The sequence below is a fragment of the Cherax quadricarinatus genome, chromosome 29 (genome assembly GCF_038502225.1).
Source record: "Cherax quadricarinatus isolate ZL_2023a chromosome 29, ASM3850222v1, whole genome shotgun sequence".
NCBI classification, from domain to species: domain Eukaryota; kingdom Metazoa; phylum Arthropoda; class Malacostraca; order Decapoda; family Parastacidae; genus Cherax; species Cherax quadricarinatus.
In genome coordinates, this window is record NC_091320.1 from 22,976,074 (window position 1) to 22,994,919 (window position 18,846).

General features: G+C 47.9%; 1 protein-coding gene across 2 annotated transcripts in view; it reads right to left on the bottom strand.

Moving 5' to 3' along the window:
* Positions 1-915: 915 nt before the first annotated feature.
* Positions 916-18,846, bottom strand: part of LOC128690622 (transcription factor Sox-17-alpha-B) — a 192,166-nt gene continuing 174,235 nt past the window's right edge. For both annotated transcript variants that reach the window (XM_053779350.2, XM_053779349.2), the window contains exons 3-5: positions 2,538-3,425; positions 1,641-1,824; positions 916-1,303 (exon numbers count right to left, since the gene is read on the bottom strand). In XM_053779350.2, coding sequence (XP_053635325.1) covers positions 1,054-1,303; positions 1,641-1,824; positions 2,538-3,425 — 1,322 coding nt within the window. In that variant the 3' untranslated portion in view covers positions 916-1,053. The remainder of the gene's footprint in view (positions 1,304-1,640; positions 1,825-2,537; positions 3,426-18,846) is intronic.

Sequence of the window (18,846 nt, forward strand, 5' to 3'; positions counted from 1 at the left end):
GAGGGAATATTATCAGTGATTATCGCTTGGGCTCAATACTTTGGAATTCATCACCCGGGATTCATCAGTCAGAGGTTATCACTCGACCGGGGGAAAGGGGGTTATCACTCGGGAAGTCATCACTCTAGGGTCGTCCCTAGCGAGGATATGGTATTTCTCAGGGAGTCAATATTCTCTGGGTTAATAGTTGGTGGATCAACACTTGTGGGGATGTCAAAGTCTTCTTACACACACACACACACACACACACACACACACACACACACATACACACACACAAACACACTAACAAGTTCACACACACACAAACACACACGAAGGCAGTTTATCAGATACCAGGGTGTGTTTAACCCACAAGTTGTTGTTTTCCTAGGATGAAGTGTACGAACCTTAATATTTGTGGTTCTAGTTCTAGCTTATCACGTACGCGGTGTATCTCTCATCACGGACGCCGTTTATCTCTTATCATTTGTGGGCGTCTGCGGTGGGCGGTGTGTCGACGATGCAGTGAAGAGAGACATTTTAGACTTTAGGACTCTATTGGAAGACAATCAAGGAGAATCCTGAGGGACGCTCGCTGTCATCATTAACGGAAGAACCCTGGACTCTCCTTCCTATAGCTACTGGAGGGGAGGGAAGGACTCCTGGAAGCTCTTTCCTAGGTCTGCTAGAGAGGGGAGAATTCCTGGACTCTCTTTCCTAGGGATACTGGAGGAGAGGGAAGGGCTCCTGGAAGCTCTTTCCTAGGGTTGATGGAGAGCGAAGGACTCCTGGACTCTCCCCCCTAGGGATGCTGGAGGGGACTCCTGGAAGCTCTTTCATAGGGCTGTTGGAGAAAAGAGAATTCCTGGACTCACTCTCCTAGGGATGCTGTAGGGGAGGGAAGGGGTCCTGGAAGCTCTTTTCCTAGGGCTGTTGGAGAGCGAAGGACTCCTGAACTCTCCTTTCTAGGGATGCTGGAGGGGTCTCCTGGAAGCTCTTTCATAGGGCTGATGCATAGGAGGGAAGGACTCCTGGAACCTCCATTTTAGAGCTGTTGAAAAGGAGAGGTCTCTAGGAGTGCTCGTAGTAAAGTTCCCTGACGTCAGCGAGGGCGGAGAGGAGACTGGATGTGTTGGTGTCGGGTTTGGAAGCCTCTGGTTCGGGGGAGGGGCGCTGCACTTCGGAAGACTTAGTCTCCCCTTCGCTGCCTCCGTCAGAGCCTCCTCCGCCAGAGCCCCCGGCAGCAGAGTCCTCGGGTTCGTCCTTGATCAGCGCCACGAACTGCGAGGACTGGTATTGGCCTCCGCCCACCTGCAGGTACCTGAGGGAGAGCAGCAAGAATCACGTCAGCGGTAGACAGGAGAACCATGTGTAAACATCGGCAATTACTTACACACTAGTAACCTTAGAGGAACCACTCTCTCTCTCTCTCTCTCTCTCTCTCTCTCTCTCTCTCTCTCTCTCTCTCTCTCTTCTAAGACACTTGCCACTCACTGCCCTCCCCTGCTGTGGTCTACCCTACCACTCACTGCCCTCCCCTGCTGTGGTCTCCCCTGCCATTCACTGCCTTCCTCTGCTGTGGCCTCCCCTGCCACTCACTGCCCTCCCCTGCTGTGGTATCCCCTGCCACTCACTGCCCTCCCCTGCTGTGGGCTCACCTGGGGTTGGCTGGAGGGGTGTAGGTGAAGGAGGCGGTAACCACGGCCACACGCTCCGGACCCTTCAGGTATCGGTCGAACTCTGACCGATCCACATCATCGAAGACCTCACTCTCGCTACCCACAGGCACGGTGACGCCCCCCTCGCTGCTGCCACCGTCAGCACTCACCTCGCTCCTGGGACCTGAGAGAAAAAGAGAGAGATATAGAGATAGAGAAAGGAACACAATGAGAGATGTTGGTACCGATCACACCACCGGGTACCGATAATGGTTGGTATGACACACGTGCAACAGTTAGGTATCTTTATTCTGAAACGTTTCGCCTACACAGTAGGCTTCCTTAGTCAAGTACAGAAGAATGAGCATATGCAGGAGAGATGTGAAGACGATGTAATCAGTCCATCACCCTTGAAGGGTGGACTGATATCGTCTTTACATCTCTGCTACTTCTGCTAACTCTTCTGTACTCGACTGAAGAAGCCTACTGTGTAGGCCAAACGTTTCAAAATAGAGATACCTAACTGTTGCACATGTGTCTAACTTACCAACCTGTCGGTATTATACACCATTTTAATATTCACAGAAAATGGAACTGATCGCACCACAAGGTAGAGATAACACCACAAAGAGGTCAACTTCATCCCAGGTTATGTAATCTTTCCAGTACACAACCTGACAAAATGAATCTGACACCAGGACTTGCATGGAAAGCCTTGTATACAGGTATGGGAAAAACATTGTGTGCAGAGCCTTTATTTATGCACAACGTTTCGCTCTAAATAGAGCTTTATCAATAGCGAAACATCGAGTGCAAAGGTGTGTTGTTACTACGTTAAACTTGATGGTTAGTGTGAGAGTCTTTCTAGGAGTGTGTTGAAAAATCTGTTATACTCACTACTGAAGGCGGGGTGTGAGAATGCTGGGTGGTGGTTGTGTGTGTATCCCTGAGGGTCGTAGTGGCACTGGTAGTATCCCTCTGCTGCCCCACCCATGTAGTCGTGGCAGTCGTAGGTGTGTGGTGGGTAGGCAGATCCCGGGTAGAAGCTGGGGTAGCCCTGCTGACCGGGAGAGAAGTATTGAAGCAGTTTTGAGGTCGAATTGGAGGCTTCTGCGTGGTGCTGCTGTTGTTGTTGTTGTTGTTGCTGGTGAGTGTGGTGGTGGTGTTGAAGGTGGAGGTGCGTGGCAGACTGCTGCAGCTGCTGCTGCTGCTGCTGCTCCTGGTGGTGATGGTGGTGTAGGGTGGTGGGGGTGTGGAGGTGGTCGTGGTCGTGAGGGGAGGCTTCAGGAGGCGTGGGGAGAGCAGCGAGGGTGCAGGGAGGCAGCTGGGGTCCCTGAGGAAGCAGGGGTGGCCAGGTGGGTTCTGGGGAGCAGGTGGGAGAGGCGTCTGGGGTGTGTAGCGCCAGTACTGGGGCCGTGTAGGACGAAGGTGCTGGCGCTGAAGAACCACTCCTGCCAGTGGTGCTGCCGGTGGTGGTGTTCAAGGGCGCCGTCAGCGACGCCTGCAGGAAACCTCCGGGGATAAGAGGACCCTCCTTTTTAATATGAGAGGAAGAGGAGGAGCTAGGAGCGGTGGTAGTGGTGATGGTGGAACAAGAGGTGGATGAGAGAGGAGTCGAACTGGATGACGGGGTTGTCCCTCCGGGTTTCTTAGGCTGTTGCGGCTTGCGGCGCCGCGGGCGGTACTTGTAGTCTGGGTGCTCAGCCATGTGTTTCAGCCGCAGCCGCTCCGCCTCCTCCACGTACGGGCGTCGCTCCGTGGGCGTGAGGGCGCGCCACTTCTTGCCTGGGTATAGGGAAAAAAAACAGGGATTAGTCGTGGCGGCCCTTAGAGCCGCAAGAGATTCATCAAACGGCACATACTCAGGACCGGTCATCAGGCCGGTTCAATTCACCATCTCATGTAAACAAACCAGCAAGTAGAGACTTAGACGAACACTGTTATACTATACATGCATTATTGGAATAAATACATAATATTCACTGATTAGGGCATATCTCTTTATGTTTATGTCCGATAAAACATCGCCGGTGCAGCGGCTGGCGGATAGTTTTTATAAATAGGTTCCAGATTAGGCGTCAAATCCAATAGATTTTCGCCGACATTTCTGAGCCATTTTTTTTTACGAGTTCCGTTGGTTGTGCTGGTTAAATGTCGACAACTTAGTGAGAGAGAGAGAGAGAGAGGGAGAGAGAGAGAGAGAGAGATGTGAATGACAAAAAAAAAATCTTGTTCCTTCATGCAAAGGAATTGTAGGACGCGCCCCTCTTACGACTGTCGACATAGAAGATTTCCGCCTTATTTCCGGGTGTCATAAGAGTTGTCTCCATTCATAAGCGTAAACTCCAGTCAGTCATAAAAGGGTAGTCTCCAGTCACAAGGCTAGCCTCCAGTTACAAGGCTAGCCTCCAGTCACAAGGCTAGCCTCCAGTTACAAGGCTAGCCTCCAGTCACAAGGCTAGCCTCCAGTTACAAGGCTAGCCTCCAGTTACAAGGCTAGCCTCCAGTCACAAGGCTAGCCTCCAGTTACAAGGCTAGCCTCCAGTTACAAGGCTAGCCTCCAGTCACAAGGCTAGCCTACAGTCATAAGGCTAGCCTTCCAGCTATCACAAAGCCAGGATTCTCTTTTCTCAGAGCAGTTCGTCTGCTCATTAAATTCGATTTAAAGACACATTGGCGGCAATTTATTATTGACCAACCGATACATTAAGCCCTCACTGGAGGGCAACAACACCCATTTTCGCCACTTTGAAGCCTATTTCCGGCCAATTACAACCCTCGAACGGACCCAGATCTCGGTTTATTCACTAGTACAGCTTCCAGAGCCCAAATTCAGCCATTCAACCAGTTTTACAAAAGATTCAACAATTTCCTGTTTTAAAACAGATTCAAAAACAAAACTTCAGTCAATAAAAACAACCTTGTATCTCTCAGTTAATAAAGCAACCTTTCTTCTCAATTAACAAATAAACATCGACGTTTCTCATTATTTCTCGGCCAATAAAATCGATGTTTTTTTTCGTTATTTCTTGCTTATTAGACGTTTTCTTCATTATTTCCCTGCTAATAAAGCTCGACCCAGTATTTCGGGCAATCTCAGTAGTTGTTGTCGAATTAGTTGAAACAAACTGGATGTATCTGAGAGGCTGTAGGGAAGGTAGACCGCTAGGACAATGGCCTCGTGGTAGTCACACCTTTGTCCCGGATACGTGGTGCTCACACCTGTTTCCTGGACACATGGCACATTCACCTATGTTCAGGACACGTACTACGCGAGAAAAAACAATTATTATTATTTTCATTTTCATTATTACTTTCATTATCATTATTATTATTATTATTTATTACAGTAAAGAAAAGCGCTAAACCCACATAGGTCACAGAAACCCCTGAGGAATGAGAGGCACTCAAGTTTGATCCAAGGCAGTAGCTGCTGCAGAGAGAAAAAAAAGAGAGGAAAGTCAATGAAAGGAAAAAAGTCTTTCACAGCATTTGCAATAACTCGTCTGAGCAGGTGTTAGACAGGCCACAACACCTGTCGTCGAGCGAAAGTCTAGCACCAATTTGAGCAGGTGCTAGACAGGCCACAACACCTGCACAATACCTGTCATCAGAGGAAACTGTCACTTGATCCCACTTGATTCCACTTTCAGGTGGAAGGAAAAATGATATTGGGCTGACGATACTCCCTGACTACACACACACACACACACACACACACACACACACACACGCACACACGCACACACACACACACACACGCACACACACACACACACGCACACCCACATACACACACACGCACACACACACACACGCACACACACACACACACGCACACGCGCACACGCACACACACACACACACACACACGCACACACACACACACACACACGCACACACACACACACACGCACACGCGCACACACACACACGCACACACACGCACACACACACACCCGCACACACACACACACACACACACACGCACACACACACACACACACACACACACACACACACACACACACACACACACGCACACACACACACACGCACACACACACACACACACACACACACACACACACACACACAGAACTACAAAGGGATCTGGACAGGCTGCAGAACTGGTCCAGCAATTGGCTCCTGGAGTTCAATCCCACCAAGTGCAAAGTCATGAAGATTGGGGAAGGGCAAAGAAGGCCGCAGACGGAGTACAGTCTAGGGGGTCAGAGACTACAAACCTCACTCAAGGAAAAAGATCTTGGGGTGAGTATAACACCAGGCACATCTCCTGAAGCGCACATCAACCAAATAACTGCTGCAGCATATGGGCGCCTAGCAAACCTCAGAACAGCATTCCGACATCTTAATAAGGAATCGTTCAGGACCCTGTACACCGTATACGTTAGGCCCATATTGGAGTATGCGGCACCAGTTTGGAACCCACACCTAGCCTAGCACGTAAAGAAACTAGAGAAAGTGCAAAGGTTTGCAACAAGACTAGTCCCAGAGCTAAGAGGTATGTCCTAAGAGAGGAGAGGTTAAGGGAAATCAACCTGACGACACTGGAGGACAGGAGAGATAGGGGGGACATGATAACGACATACAAAATACTGAGAGGAATTGACAAGGTGGACAAAAACAGGATGTTCCAGAGATTGGACACAGTAACAAGGGGACACAGTTGGAAGCTAAAGACACAGATGAATCACAGGGATGTTAGGAAGTATTTCTTCAGCCACAGAGTAGTCAGTAAGTGGAATAGTTTGGGAAGCGATGTAGTGGAGGCAGGATCCATACATAGCTTTAAGCAGAGGTACGATAAAGCTCACGGCTCAGGGAGAGTGACCTAGTAGCGATCAGTGAAGAGGCGGGGCCAGGAGCTCGGACTCGACCCCCGCAACCTCAACTAGGTGAGTACAACTAGGTGAGTACACACGCACACACGCACACGCACGCACACACACGCACACGCACACACGCACACGCACACACACACACACACGCACACACACACACACACACGCACACGCGCACACTCACACACACACACACACACACACACACACACACACACGCACACACACACACACACGCACACGCGCACACACACACACGCACACGCAACCGGTGAAGAGGCGGGGCCAGGAGCTAGGACTCGACCCCTGCAACCACAAATAGGTGAGTACAAATAGGTGAGTACACACATTCAAACACACACACACACACACGCACACACACACACACGTACACACACACATTCAAACACACACACACACACACACACACACTGGGTCTCGACCCCTGCAACCACAATTAGGTGAGTACACACAGACTGAGGGGACTGACCACCTCAAATTCTTTTTCTTCAAGGTTGATGGACTGATTATATCATCTTCATTTCATTACTACTGCTCCTTTGTATTTGACTGAGGAAGTCTACTGTGTAGGCGAAACGTTTCAACAATAAATATCAACTGTTGGACATGTGTCTTACTTTAAATATTATTAAACGAGAACGAAAATCACACACAATTTCGGTCATAGGTGACCTGCACGTGCTAATTGTTCCTTGAATCTGGTCCTAGTTACCGTACACCACCGTTGAGAATTTGAAGCCGATCGAATGAGGCATTGTCCGAGTATGAGCGAAATAAAACCAAAAAGGTGGAGTAAATTAATAAAAAAATTTGGCAACCGCTTCAAGGTTTATCTTCTGGGAATACTTAGTAAATGGGCGAAACGTTGTCTAATTCAAGTTTAAATAAGTCTCTTCTCTAATTTTTTTCTATCAAGTCTCTAAGTTGTATCCTAGTACTTACACTACCCGTCTACCTCCACACTCTATCCCTACCTCCCCCCCATCCCCACCTAGATCCCCACGGTGTGTCTGTGGAACCCACGTTCGTGGGGAGATCCCCACGGTGTGTCTGTGGAACCCACGTTCGTGGGGAGATCCCCACGGTGTGTCTGTGGAACCCACGTTCGTGGGGAGATCCCCACGGTGTGTCTGTGGAACCCACGTTCGTGGGGAGATCCCCACGGTGTGTCTGTGGAACCCACGTTCGTGGGGAGATCCCCACGGTGTGTCTGTGGAACCCACGTTCGTGGCGAGATCCCCACGGTGTGTCTGTGGAACCCACGTTCGTGGCGAGATCCCCACGGGGTGTCTGTGGAACCCACGTCCGTGGCGAGATCCACACAGCGTGTCCGTGGAACCCAAGGCCGTGTGGGGAATCCCAAAACAAGAATATCGTCGAAATTCTGGGGTGAGCGAGGGGTGATGAAGCCTAGCCCTCTCCCTATCCTTCACTGTCCATCATCTATAACTCGGCATCCCTCTTCTGTCCTATCCCGCCCGGCATCGCCACCGCCTCTCAGAGCTGAAGATGGAAGCGGAGGTAGGCGAAACCCCGAGATTTACCATCGCATCTGAGGATGACAACCTTCCCCCCAAGGGAAGGGTAAGGGGAGGCTTCCTGGCAACTCTTAAAGGTTTAAACGTGGGAAGAAACCTCCCTTTTCCCTGGGGTTTTTCTAACGAGGTTAGGGGGCTGAATCTCAACATAAACCTCTAATCTAACCCCGTGATTCATCTTTCCGTCCTTTGGAGGTTTTCTGATGAGGTTTAATCATAGAGTAAAACCCCTTAAAAACAATGAAAACTTAAAAACCTTAAAAAATAAACCTTAAAATAATAAAAAGGAAACCTTAAAAAGAAGCTAGAAACTTAAAACTTTATAGAAAGAACTTTCCCGGGGGTTTCCTGGGACAGAACCTCGTAGTAAACCTCAGATCTGTCTCTGGAAACCTCCCTTTACCCCCCGGGGCTTCCATGGGATGCTCGATGGCCAGGTTTCCACCCCCACGGCCGCCATCTTTCCACCATCTCCATCGCTGCGTGTTTTTTGTTTTCTGTGTCGGTGGCCCAGACTTGGCCCCAGACTTGGCCCAGGCTGGCCCCAGACTGGCCCAGGATGGCCCAAACTGGCCTAGGATGGCCTAGACTGGCCCAGACACCGGGTGACGAGGCAGTAAATGCCTGGGACTACGACCACCAGCTGACAGGTGGTTGAGCAGCTGGTGTGGTCGTCCCACAGACACAACGACAAGTACATCTGAGAGTCATATTTTGTATTCCATTTTTATACTCACCTATTTGTGGTTGCGGGGGTCGATTTACAGCTCCTGGCCCCGCCTCCTCGCTAGTCGCTACTAGATCCAGTCTCTCCCTGCTCCATGAGCTTTATCATACCTCTTCTTAAAGCACTGTATGGATCCTGCTTACACTACATCACTCTCCAGACTCTTCCACATCCTGACAACTCTATGACTGAGGAAATACTTCCTAACATCTCTGTGACTCATCTGAGTTTTCAACTTTCAGTTGTGTTACCTTGTTGCTGTGTCCCGTCTTTGGAATATCCTGTCTCTGTCCACCTTGCCAATTACTCTCAGTATTTTATATGTTATCATGCCTCCCTCCCCCATCCTTCCTGTCCTCCAGTATCGACATGTTGATTTCCCTTAACCTTTCCTCGAAGGACATACCCCATAGCTTTGGGACCTGGTGGCCTGGTGGCTAAAGCTTCCGCTTCACACACGGAGGGCCCGGGTTCGATTCCCGGCGGGTGGAAACATTCGACACGTTTCCTTACACCTGTTGTCCTGTTCACCTAGCAGCAAATAGGTACCTGGGTGTTAGTCGACTGGTGTGGGTCGCATCCTGGGGGACAAGATTAAGGACCCCAATGGAAATAAGTTAGACAGTCCTCGATGACGCACTGACTTTCTTGGGTTATCCTGGGTGGCTAACCCTCCGGGGTTAAAAATCCGAACGAAATCTTATCTTATCTTATCTTATCTTGTTGTTGACCTTTGCACTTTCTTTAATTTCTTGAGGTACTTGACCAGGTGTGCGTTCCAAACTGGTGCTGCATACTCCAGTATGGGCCTGACGTACACGGTGTATAGAATTCTAAATGATTCCTTACTCAGATGTCGAAACGCTATTCTTAGATTTGGTTAAGGTAGGGAGGGGTTGTGTGTGTGTGTGTGTGTGTGTGTGTGTGTGTGTGTGTGTGTGTGTGTGTGTGTGTGTGTGTGTGTGTGTGTGTGTGTGGACGCAGGTAGTAACTCGGTGGTACTTAATCTCAGCATGAAATTATCCTGGTACCCCAGTGAGGCGGCAGGAACTCAGCTTCTGAGCCGAATCAAATCAACCACACCACTGGGAATAACTTTCTCTCTTTCTCTCCTCTTCTTCTTTTTTTTCTTCTTCTTCTTCTCCTTCTTCTCTCCATCTCTCTTCTTCTTCTTCTTCTTCTTCTTCTTCTTCATTCTTCTCTCCATCTATCTTCTTCTTCTTCATTCTTCTCTCCATCTCTCTTCTTCTTCTTCTTCTTCATTCTCCTCTCCATCTCTCTTCTCCTTCTCTCCTTCATCTATCTTCTTCTTCTTCTCTCTTCTTCTTCTTCTCTTCCAGATATCTCCATCGCTCTTTGCAATCGTACGAAACGCTGAAGGCTCGATCCTCATTACGGAGAATTGAACCCCAGGTCTCTGTAGAGACAGGTACAGGTGTCACCATCCGACCACCTCATCATCCACCTCCACCTAGTTATCCACCTCCACCTGGTTATCCACCTCCACTTCATCCATCATCTCACCATTATTCTTAAATGGTAAATCCAATTTGCTATTTGGTGTCTCACTTTATTGATGGTAGCGAAGTGCTTCTTATCCGAGGAGTTGGATGTATCATACTTTTCATCATCGTGGGACTCTTACAGGTTTAACGCTTCAACAGTTCTCAGACAAAAGCGTCTCAGCTTTTGTTTCTTTTTCATGTAATAATTTTAAGCACTATTGTCTTTTATATTCTCACAACACACACACACACACACACACACACACACACACACACACACGCACACACACACACACACACACACACACACACACACACACACACACACACGCAAACACACACACCATCCACCAGGAGCAGAGGCACTGTGTGTACCACTTGTAATAATCTTCAAGAAGTTTGACGACACAGGGCAACTGCCAGAGGTGTGGAAGTCAGCCATTGTTATCATGATTTTTAAGAGAGGAGACAGGCCAGCAGCATAATATACATATCTGTGTCACTGATATTTATAGTAAGTAAAGTAATGGGAAAGATTATCAGGAGAAGAGTGGTGGAGCACAAAGAAAGGAGTGGGTTCATACTTGACAACCAGCACATCGTTAAAGATGATAAATCCTGTCTCGCAAACCTGCTGGAGTTCTACGACAAGGTAAGAGAAGGCAGGAGAGAGAGAGAGAGAGAGAGAGAGAGAGAGAGAGAGAGAGAGAGAGAGAGAGAGAGAGAGAGAGAGAGAGAGAGAGAGAGAGACAGAGAGAGAGAGCGAGACAGAGAGAGAGAGGAGTAAATTGCATTTTCTTGGAATGTAAGAAGACTTTTGACACGGTACCGCACCAAAAACTGATACAAAAGCTAGAGCAGCAGGCAAGAATAAAGCACTACAGTTGATCAGGGAATATCTGACAGGAAGGAAACAACAAGTGGTGGCCGTGACCAGCTGGAATGGGTACATATGACAAGTGAGTTTCTACAAGGGTCAGTACTAGTGCCGGTGCTGTTTCCTGTGTACGTAAATGACACGACGGAAGGGATAGAGTAACAGGTATCTCTGTTCGCAGATGTGAAATTAATGAGGATAATACAAGCAGGTGTGGACCAGGAATGGCTACAAGTGAATCTGGACAGGTTGCAGGCCTGGTCTGATAAGCGGCTACGGGAGTTTAACCCGTACACCGTCGCCGCCGCCGGCCGAGGCGATACCGATGGTGGCGGTGATCATGGAAGACATACAGGTACAATGGTATTAGCGGCTGCGTGCCTCATTTCCTGGCGGTAGTTAGTGGTGGTGGTTCCCCGCTGTGCCCCGTGCCTGGGCACCCGTCACGCTGCTTACATGCCCATGACCGACACACACACACACACACACACACACACACACACACACACACACACACACACACACACACACACAAGACGATAAGTAAAATACCATTATCACATGTAAGCCACAATACACAGATAATGAACACAGGAAAACAAGGAAGTGAGGAGAACCAGAAACTAATATGCATGAATCACAAGAAAGGTTCAACAATAATTTGATGACATAACATCAAAAGAAATGTGACTTAAAATGGCTTTACAACCTCATCAGGAGGACCACAACAGTGAAGGACCAGGTAATCAGGCTAAAGAAGGAAGGAGGAGAGCTCACGAAGAATGACAAGGAAGTCTGCAAGGAGCTCAGAAATTTTTTGGGGGAGATATTCTAAGGAAATAGGGACGATACCCGAAACTCAAAGAGAATGCACCAGCAAATCCTGGACACAATACCTATGACAAGAGAAGAGGTGGTGAAACTATCGAGTGAGATGGATGTCTTCAGGAAAATGGGAACAAATAACATCTTTTCGAGGGGCTTGTGTGAGCCATTAGCTTCAATCTTCAATAAGTCAACAGAAACAGGGCAGCTGCCAGAAGTGCTGAAGGCAGCAAATGTAGTCCCAGTATTTAAGGAGACAGACGGGTTGTGTTAAACTACATACCAGTGCCACTGACATGCATAGTATTTAAGGTTATGGAGACGATTGTCCGTAGAAGAGTAGTGGAGCAACTGTAAAGGACTGAGTATATAAACAACAACGAGCACGGCTTCAGAGAAGGTCCTTCCAAGACAGACCGAAACGTCGTCGTAAGCTCCTCTCTTCTATGTGCGGGTTATTTGTATATTGTTCCAGTCACGGTATTGTGCCTTTTTGGTTCTTCCAAAGAAGGTATATCTTGCCTCACAAACTTACTAGCATTCTGACAAGGTAACGGAAGTGACGTAGGAGAGAGAGAGAGAGAGAGAGTATATGAACATAAGAAAGGAGGAACACTTCAGCAGGCCTATCGACCCATAATAGGCAAGTCCTTCTCAAATTCAAACTCACAAAGAAAATTATTTGTCCAATCCATTTTCAATGCTATCCAAGGAACAAGCATACAATTGCAAGACTGCACGTCTTTTGATCTAGTAAGACTCGTGGCACTACGGCACAAGGCACTCAGACTGAGGCCAGAGGGACAGGAAAGAATAAAAACATCAAGTGTACTGCAGTGGATCAAGAAATACATAAGAGGATGGAAACGAGTTATTTTTCGGGGACAAGTGTTACAGTAAGTGCGTGTGATGAGTGTGTCACAGGTGCGTGCGATGAGTGTGTCACAGGTGCGTGTGATGTGTCACAGGTGCGTGTGATGAGTGTGTCACAGGTGTGTGTGATGTGTCACAGGTGCGTGGATGAGTGTGTCACAGGTGCGTGTGATGTGTCACAGGTGCGTGTGATGAGTGTGTCACAGGTGCGTGTGATGTGTCACAGGTGCGTGTGATGAGTGTGTCACAGGTGCGTGCGATGAGTGTGTCACAGGTGTGTGTGATGATTGTGTCACAGGTGCGTGTGATGGGTCACAGGTGCGTGTGATGAGTGTGTCACAGGTGCGTGTGATGTGTCACAGGTGCGTGTGATGAGTGTGTCACAGGTGCGTGTGATGAGTGTGTCACAGGTGCGTGTGATGAGTGTGTCACAGGTGCATGTGATGAGTGTGTCACAGGTGCGTGTGATGAGTGCGGTTCCACAAGGATCATTACTAAGACCGATACTGTTTCTTTTGCAAGTGACTAACATGACTGAAGGTAATAGTGCCAGAGGTGCCTCTGTACACAGATGTGAAACTGATGATAATTCACACACGTGAGGATCAGGAAAGACAGGCTGTGGGTCTGGTCTAACTAGTGGCTACTAGAATTTAATCCTAACAAGTACAAAGCTATGAAGATTTGGGATAGGAAAGGAAGACCACAAACGGAGTACAGGGCCGTGGGGGAGGAAGTTGAAAAGGCTGCAGATCGCACTCACAGAGGACCTCGGGGTGAACACTGTACCGAGTACATCACCTGAGGCGCACATTAATCGAATATCTGCTGCAGTGAACGGGCGTCTAGCAAATCTAAGATTAAATTTAAGGAGTCTGAGCAAGGAATCATTCACGACACTTTATAATGGATGTGTCAGGGCCATATTAGAACCCACAGAACCAGCACTGAACCCACACCTAATCAAGCATGGCAATAATCTGGAAAAGGTACAGAGATTTGCAACGAGACTAGTCCCCGAGCTAAGGGGTATGAGGAAAGGTTAAGGGAGCTAAACCTGATGGTAATGAAGGAAAGAAAGCCTAGGTGTGATGTGATAGCAATGTAAGAAATACTGAGAGAGAGGAAAAGAAAGGGTGGACACGGACAGGCAGTTCGAGCGGCGGGAAACAAGAACACGAAAGGTAGGATAAAACTCTCGAAGCCAGGAGAGGGAACTTAGTACAGGCCAGCGAAGAGGCGGGGGCCAGGAGCTGAGACTCGACCCTTGCAACCACATATAGGTGAGCACAAACACACACACCTGCAACCACAACTAGGTGAGTACACACACATTCACACACACACACACACACACACACACACACACACACACACACACACACATTGAAAAATCATTAATTTAAATGATAGAACAGTGTATCAAACACTAAACCTGAATCACCACCAAAATAACTCTGCTACTGTAACTACAAACACCAAAGACATGGACACTAAGAACTTACCTCTTCTTCTATAGTCACAATATGTGATAGCAATTTATATATCTTCCCACTCCATCACCTGTAAGCAAACTATCCTCAGCTAACAAGCACAGAAGCTAAGATAATTGGGTAGTTAGCAGGGGGTATCCCTTAAGGCGCTTATTGGCGGTGAGGGGCGGGGGCGGCCGGTGGGGGGAGGGATATCGGTGGTTGGGGAAGGGATGTCGGTGGTCGGGGGAGGGATGTCGGTGGTCGGGGGAGAGAGGGATATGGTCGGGGGAGGGAAGGACACGTGCTTGAGGCAGAGTCATGGGAATTAGTCTCCTGGGGATCTTTATATTCCTTCGTTCGTTCTCCCTCGCCCCCTCCTACAGTCTTCCTCTCCTCCGTCTCCTCCTTCATTCTCCCCCACCCATACCTTCGTTCTCCTTCACCCCCTTCGTTTGAATCGGTTCCAGCTTCCTTCTCCTCCTCCTCCATTCCCCTCACCTATTCCCTTCGTTCTCCCACCCCATTCCTTCACTGGAGTCAGTTCCGGCTCATGATGTGACTGAGTCAGTTACAGCTGCCGAAAAGAGGTTGCTTGATAACTCAAATGTTTTACATCGCAGCCAACAGTTGTACCGACACTGTGCCGGCACTGTACCTGCACTGCGACGGCACTGTGCCTGTGGGTGATACACAAATAACCCGCACATAAAAGAGAGAAGCTTACGACGGCGTTTCGGTCCGACTTGGACCACTGACAAAGCCAATGTCGGACCGAAACGTCGTCGTAAGCTTCTCTCTTTTATGTGCGGGTTATTTGTGTATCGTTCCAGTCACGGTATTGTGCCTTTTTGTTATTTATGCCTGTGGGTGAGCTATACATATGAACCAACTGACACGCAATGGAACCTGCCAACATGGCCACCCCCGGACATGCAGAAACCCCCAGAATAAAAACGGGCCTCATGCCACAAATTGCAAATTCTCCCACCTAAAAATGTGTTGAAATTCAATAAAAGATGAAAAGTGTTATAATGTAAAAAGTGTCCGACATTCCATGTGACGGGAAGGAGGCGCATCAAGACACGTGAGCATCAACCTGGGAATATTAACAACAGCCACACAGACAACAGAGGTTTTCAGTGCCAGGGAAGCAGAGAAGAATGGCAAGACATGATATAAGTGTATCAGCACCTCGGAGCCAGTACTGGACTGGTGACACAATAAGTATTCGAGGCCCAAGACTGTTCAACAGCATCCCACCAGCCATAGACCCCTGGTTGTCTTCAAGAGGGAGCTGGACAGATACCTAAAGTCAGTGCCGGATCAACTGGGCTGTGGTTCGCACGTTGGACTACGTGCCGCCAGCAGTAACAGCCTCGTTGATCAGGCCCTGATCCACAGGGAGGCCTGGTCATGGACCGGGGCGCGGGGGCGTTGATCCCCGGAATACCCTCCAGGTAAACTCCAGGTAGGTAGGATAGCTCGGTTCTCACAGTAAGGCAAGACAAATACATTTCTTGTAGAAGGTGACTCCTTAGGTTCAGTAATATAATAGGTTTTCTTAGCTGCTACTAACTCCTTCTCAACAAAATCACTGGTAATTTTGAGGCAATGTAGAGTCATATGCATTTCATCGTCCAAAATCTCTGTGCGTAAACCTTCATGATTGAAATAACACTGAATATAACGACCACTCGCTAGTACACTTCATACATGCTATCAGTTTAACCTTCCTATCAAACCTGTGGACCACAACATCTAACAATGGAAGTTTCTTGTCCCTCTCTAGTTTAACTGTGAACTTAATCAAGGAGGCTACAAGATATAGTCTTCGTAAGAACTCATTTAAATACTGATCCTCCGGCCACAAGCAAAGAACATCCACACATCTCAATCATTCAGCATCACTCAGGACAAGGTCCATCATTATTTGAGTCCTATGAAGTTTAATATAGAGGTTAATTAACAAAAGGGATTAATCAGCGCAGGGAAAAGTGACTTTTGGCTCCTTTTTGCATTTATTGACCTCTTGTTTGTGACTGATTGCATATGCATATATGAGTTTGTATTATATATGTGTGTATATATTATCTGCAGTTTTTTCTGTGATGATGATTTAAAGAATTCGATTCTTCCCCTGTGTGGGATCGAAGAGAGGTTTTCAAATTAGGTTCCGCAGAGGCCTAGGGTTTCTGGGAACCCATGGTGCAGGGGAAGCCAAGGGTTCAGGGGAAGACTAAGGATCAGGGGAAGCCTAGGGTTCGGGGGAAGCCTAGAGTTCAGGGGAAACCTAGGGTTCAGGGGAAGCCTAGGGTTCAGGGGAAGCCTAGGGTTCAGGGGAAGCCTAGGGTTCAGGGGAAGACTAGGGTTCAGGGGAAGACTAGGGTTCAGGGGAAGCCTAGGGTTCAGGGGAAGACTAGGGCTCGGGGGAAGCCTAGGGTTCAGGGGAAGCCTAGGGTTCGGAGGAAGCCTAGGGTTCAGGGGAAGCCTAGGGTTCAGGGGAAGACTAGGGTTCAGGGGAAGAATAGGGTTCAGGGGAAGCCTAGGGTTCAGCGGAAGACTAAGGATCAGGGAAAGCCTGCGGAAGTTTAAAGTTCTGGAAAACCCTGAGGGCTTCCAGTGAAACCTGGGACTTCGGGGAGGCTTGCTGGAGTTCGGTTCAATTTGTTCGTAACCGGGAAGCAGATGAGATCCATCAGCTGTTTACTAACACGTGTTGCTGTGTTTTTCATTGTCAATTAAGATTGACTATCAACGTAGAATAAAGTCTGAGCTGAGGAACTTCGAGTTGCCTCTACTACATTTCACTATCCATAAAGAAACATTTACGACTCGGAACTGCCTAGAAAAGCCTAGCCAGTCATAGCCTGATATAAGCGGCGCCTTCCACACACTCGTACCAGAAAACAGAAGCGTCTCTTGCAAACAAACAGTTGAACAAAATAATGCTCCCTCTAGGGAGCACTGTTTGATTGTTTTGCTGTTTGTTTGCAATAAAATATTTCCCAAATATATAGAACTGTTGAGTAAAAAAGGGAAGGAGGTGGCTTTTATTTCTTGCATTTTGAAAATAGCCTAACCCCCCCCCCCACTCAATATGGTTATACAGAACATTTCGGGCCGATTGAAACTACAACTTATAATTTCTGGGCATTTTATAGCTGAAGTTAAATTATTTTAATATCAGACTATTAAATGTAACGATTATTTTCAGTAATAAACTCTTTATATTAATACAATAATGTTACTCCGAAGATACAGTGTTACACAAATATAGTGAGAATTTTATTTATAATAATTAATGTAAGGGTCGAACGTGTTTGTGTGCCTGTGTGTGTGTATGTGCGTGTGTGTGTCTATGTGTGTGTGTATGTATGTGTGTGTGTATGTATGTGTGTGTGTGTGTATGTATGTGTGTGTATATGTATGTGTGTGTGTGTGTCTGTATGTGTGTGTGTATGTGTGTGTGTCTGTATGTGCGTGTGTGTGTCTATATATGTGTGTGTGTGTGTGTGTGTGTGTGTGTGTGTGTGTCTGTATGTGTGTGTGTATGTGTGTGTGTCTGTATGTGCGTGTGTGTGTGTGTCTATATGTGTGTGTGTGTGTGTCTGTATGTGTGTGTGTGTGTGTGTGTCTGTATGTGTGTGTGTGTGTGTGTGTGTGTGTGTGTGTGTATGTGTGTGTTTGTGTGTGTGTGTGTGTGTGTGTGTGTGTGTGTGTGTGTGTGTGTGTGTGTGTGTGTGTGTGTATGTGTGTACTCACCTACTCACCTAGTTGAGGTTGCAGGGGTCGAGACCGAGCTCCTGGCCCCGCCTCTTCACTGATCGCTACTAGGTCACTCTCCCTGAACCGTGAGCTTTATCATACCTCTGTTTAAAGCTATGTATGGATCCTGCCTCCACTACATCGCTTCCCAAACTATTCCACTTACTGACTACTCTGTGGCTGAAGAAATACTTATTAACATCCCTGTGATTCATCTGTGTCTTCAACTTCCAACTGTGTCCCCTTGTTGCTGTGTCCCATCTATGGAACATCCTGTCTTTGTTCACCTTGTCAATTCCTCTCAGTATTTTGTATGTCGTTATCATGTCCCCCCTATCTCTCCTGTCCTCCAGTGTCGTCAGGTTGATTTCCCTTAACCTCTCCTCATAGGACATACCTCTTAGCTCTGGAACTAGTCTTGTTGCAAACCTTTGAACTTTCTCTAGTTTCTTTACGTGCTTGGCTAGGTGTGGGTTCCAAACTGGTGCCGCATACTCCAATATGTGCCTAACGTACACAGTGTACAGGGTCCTGAACGATTCCTTATTAAGATGTCGGAATGCTGTTCTGAGGTTTGCTAGGCGCCCATATGCTGCAGCAGTTATTTGGTTGATGTGCGCTTCAGGAGATGTGCCTGGTGTTATATATACCACACCACAAGTGTGGTACCACATGTACCACCACAAGTGAGGTACCACATGTACCACTACAAGTGAGGCATCACATGTATCACCA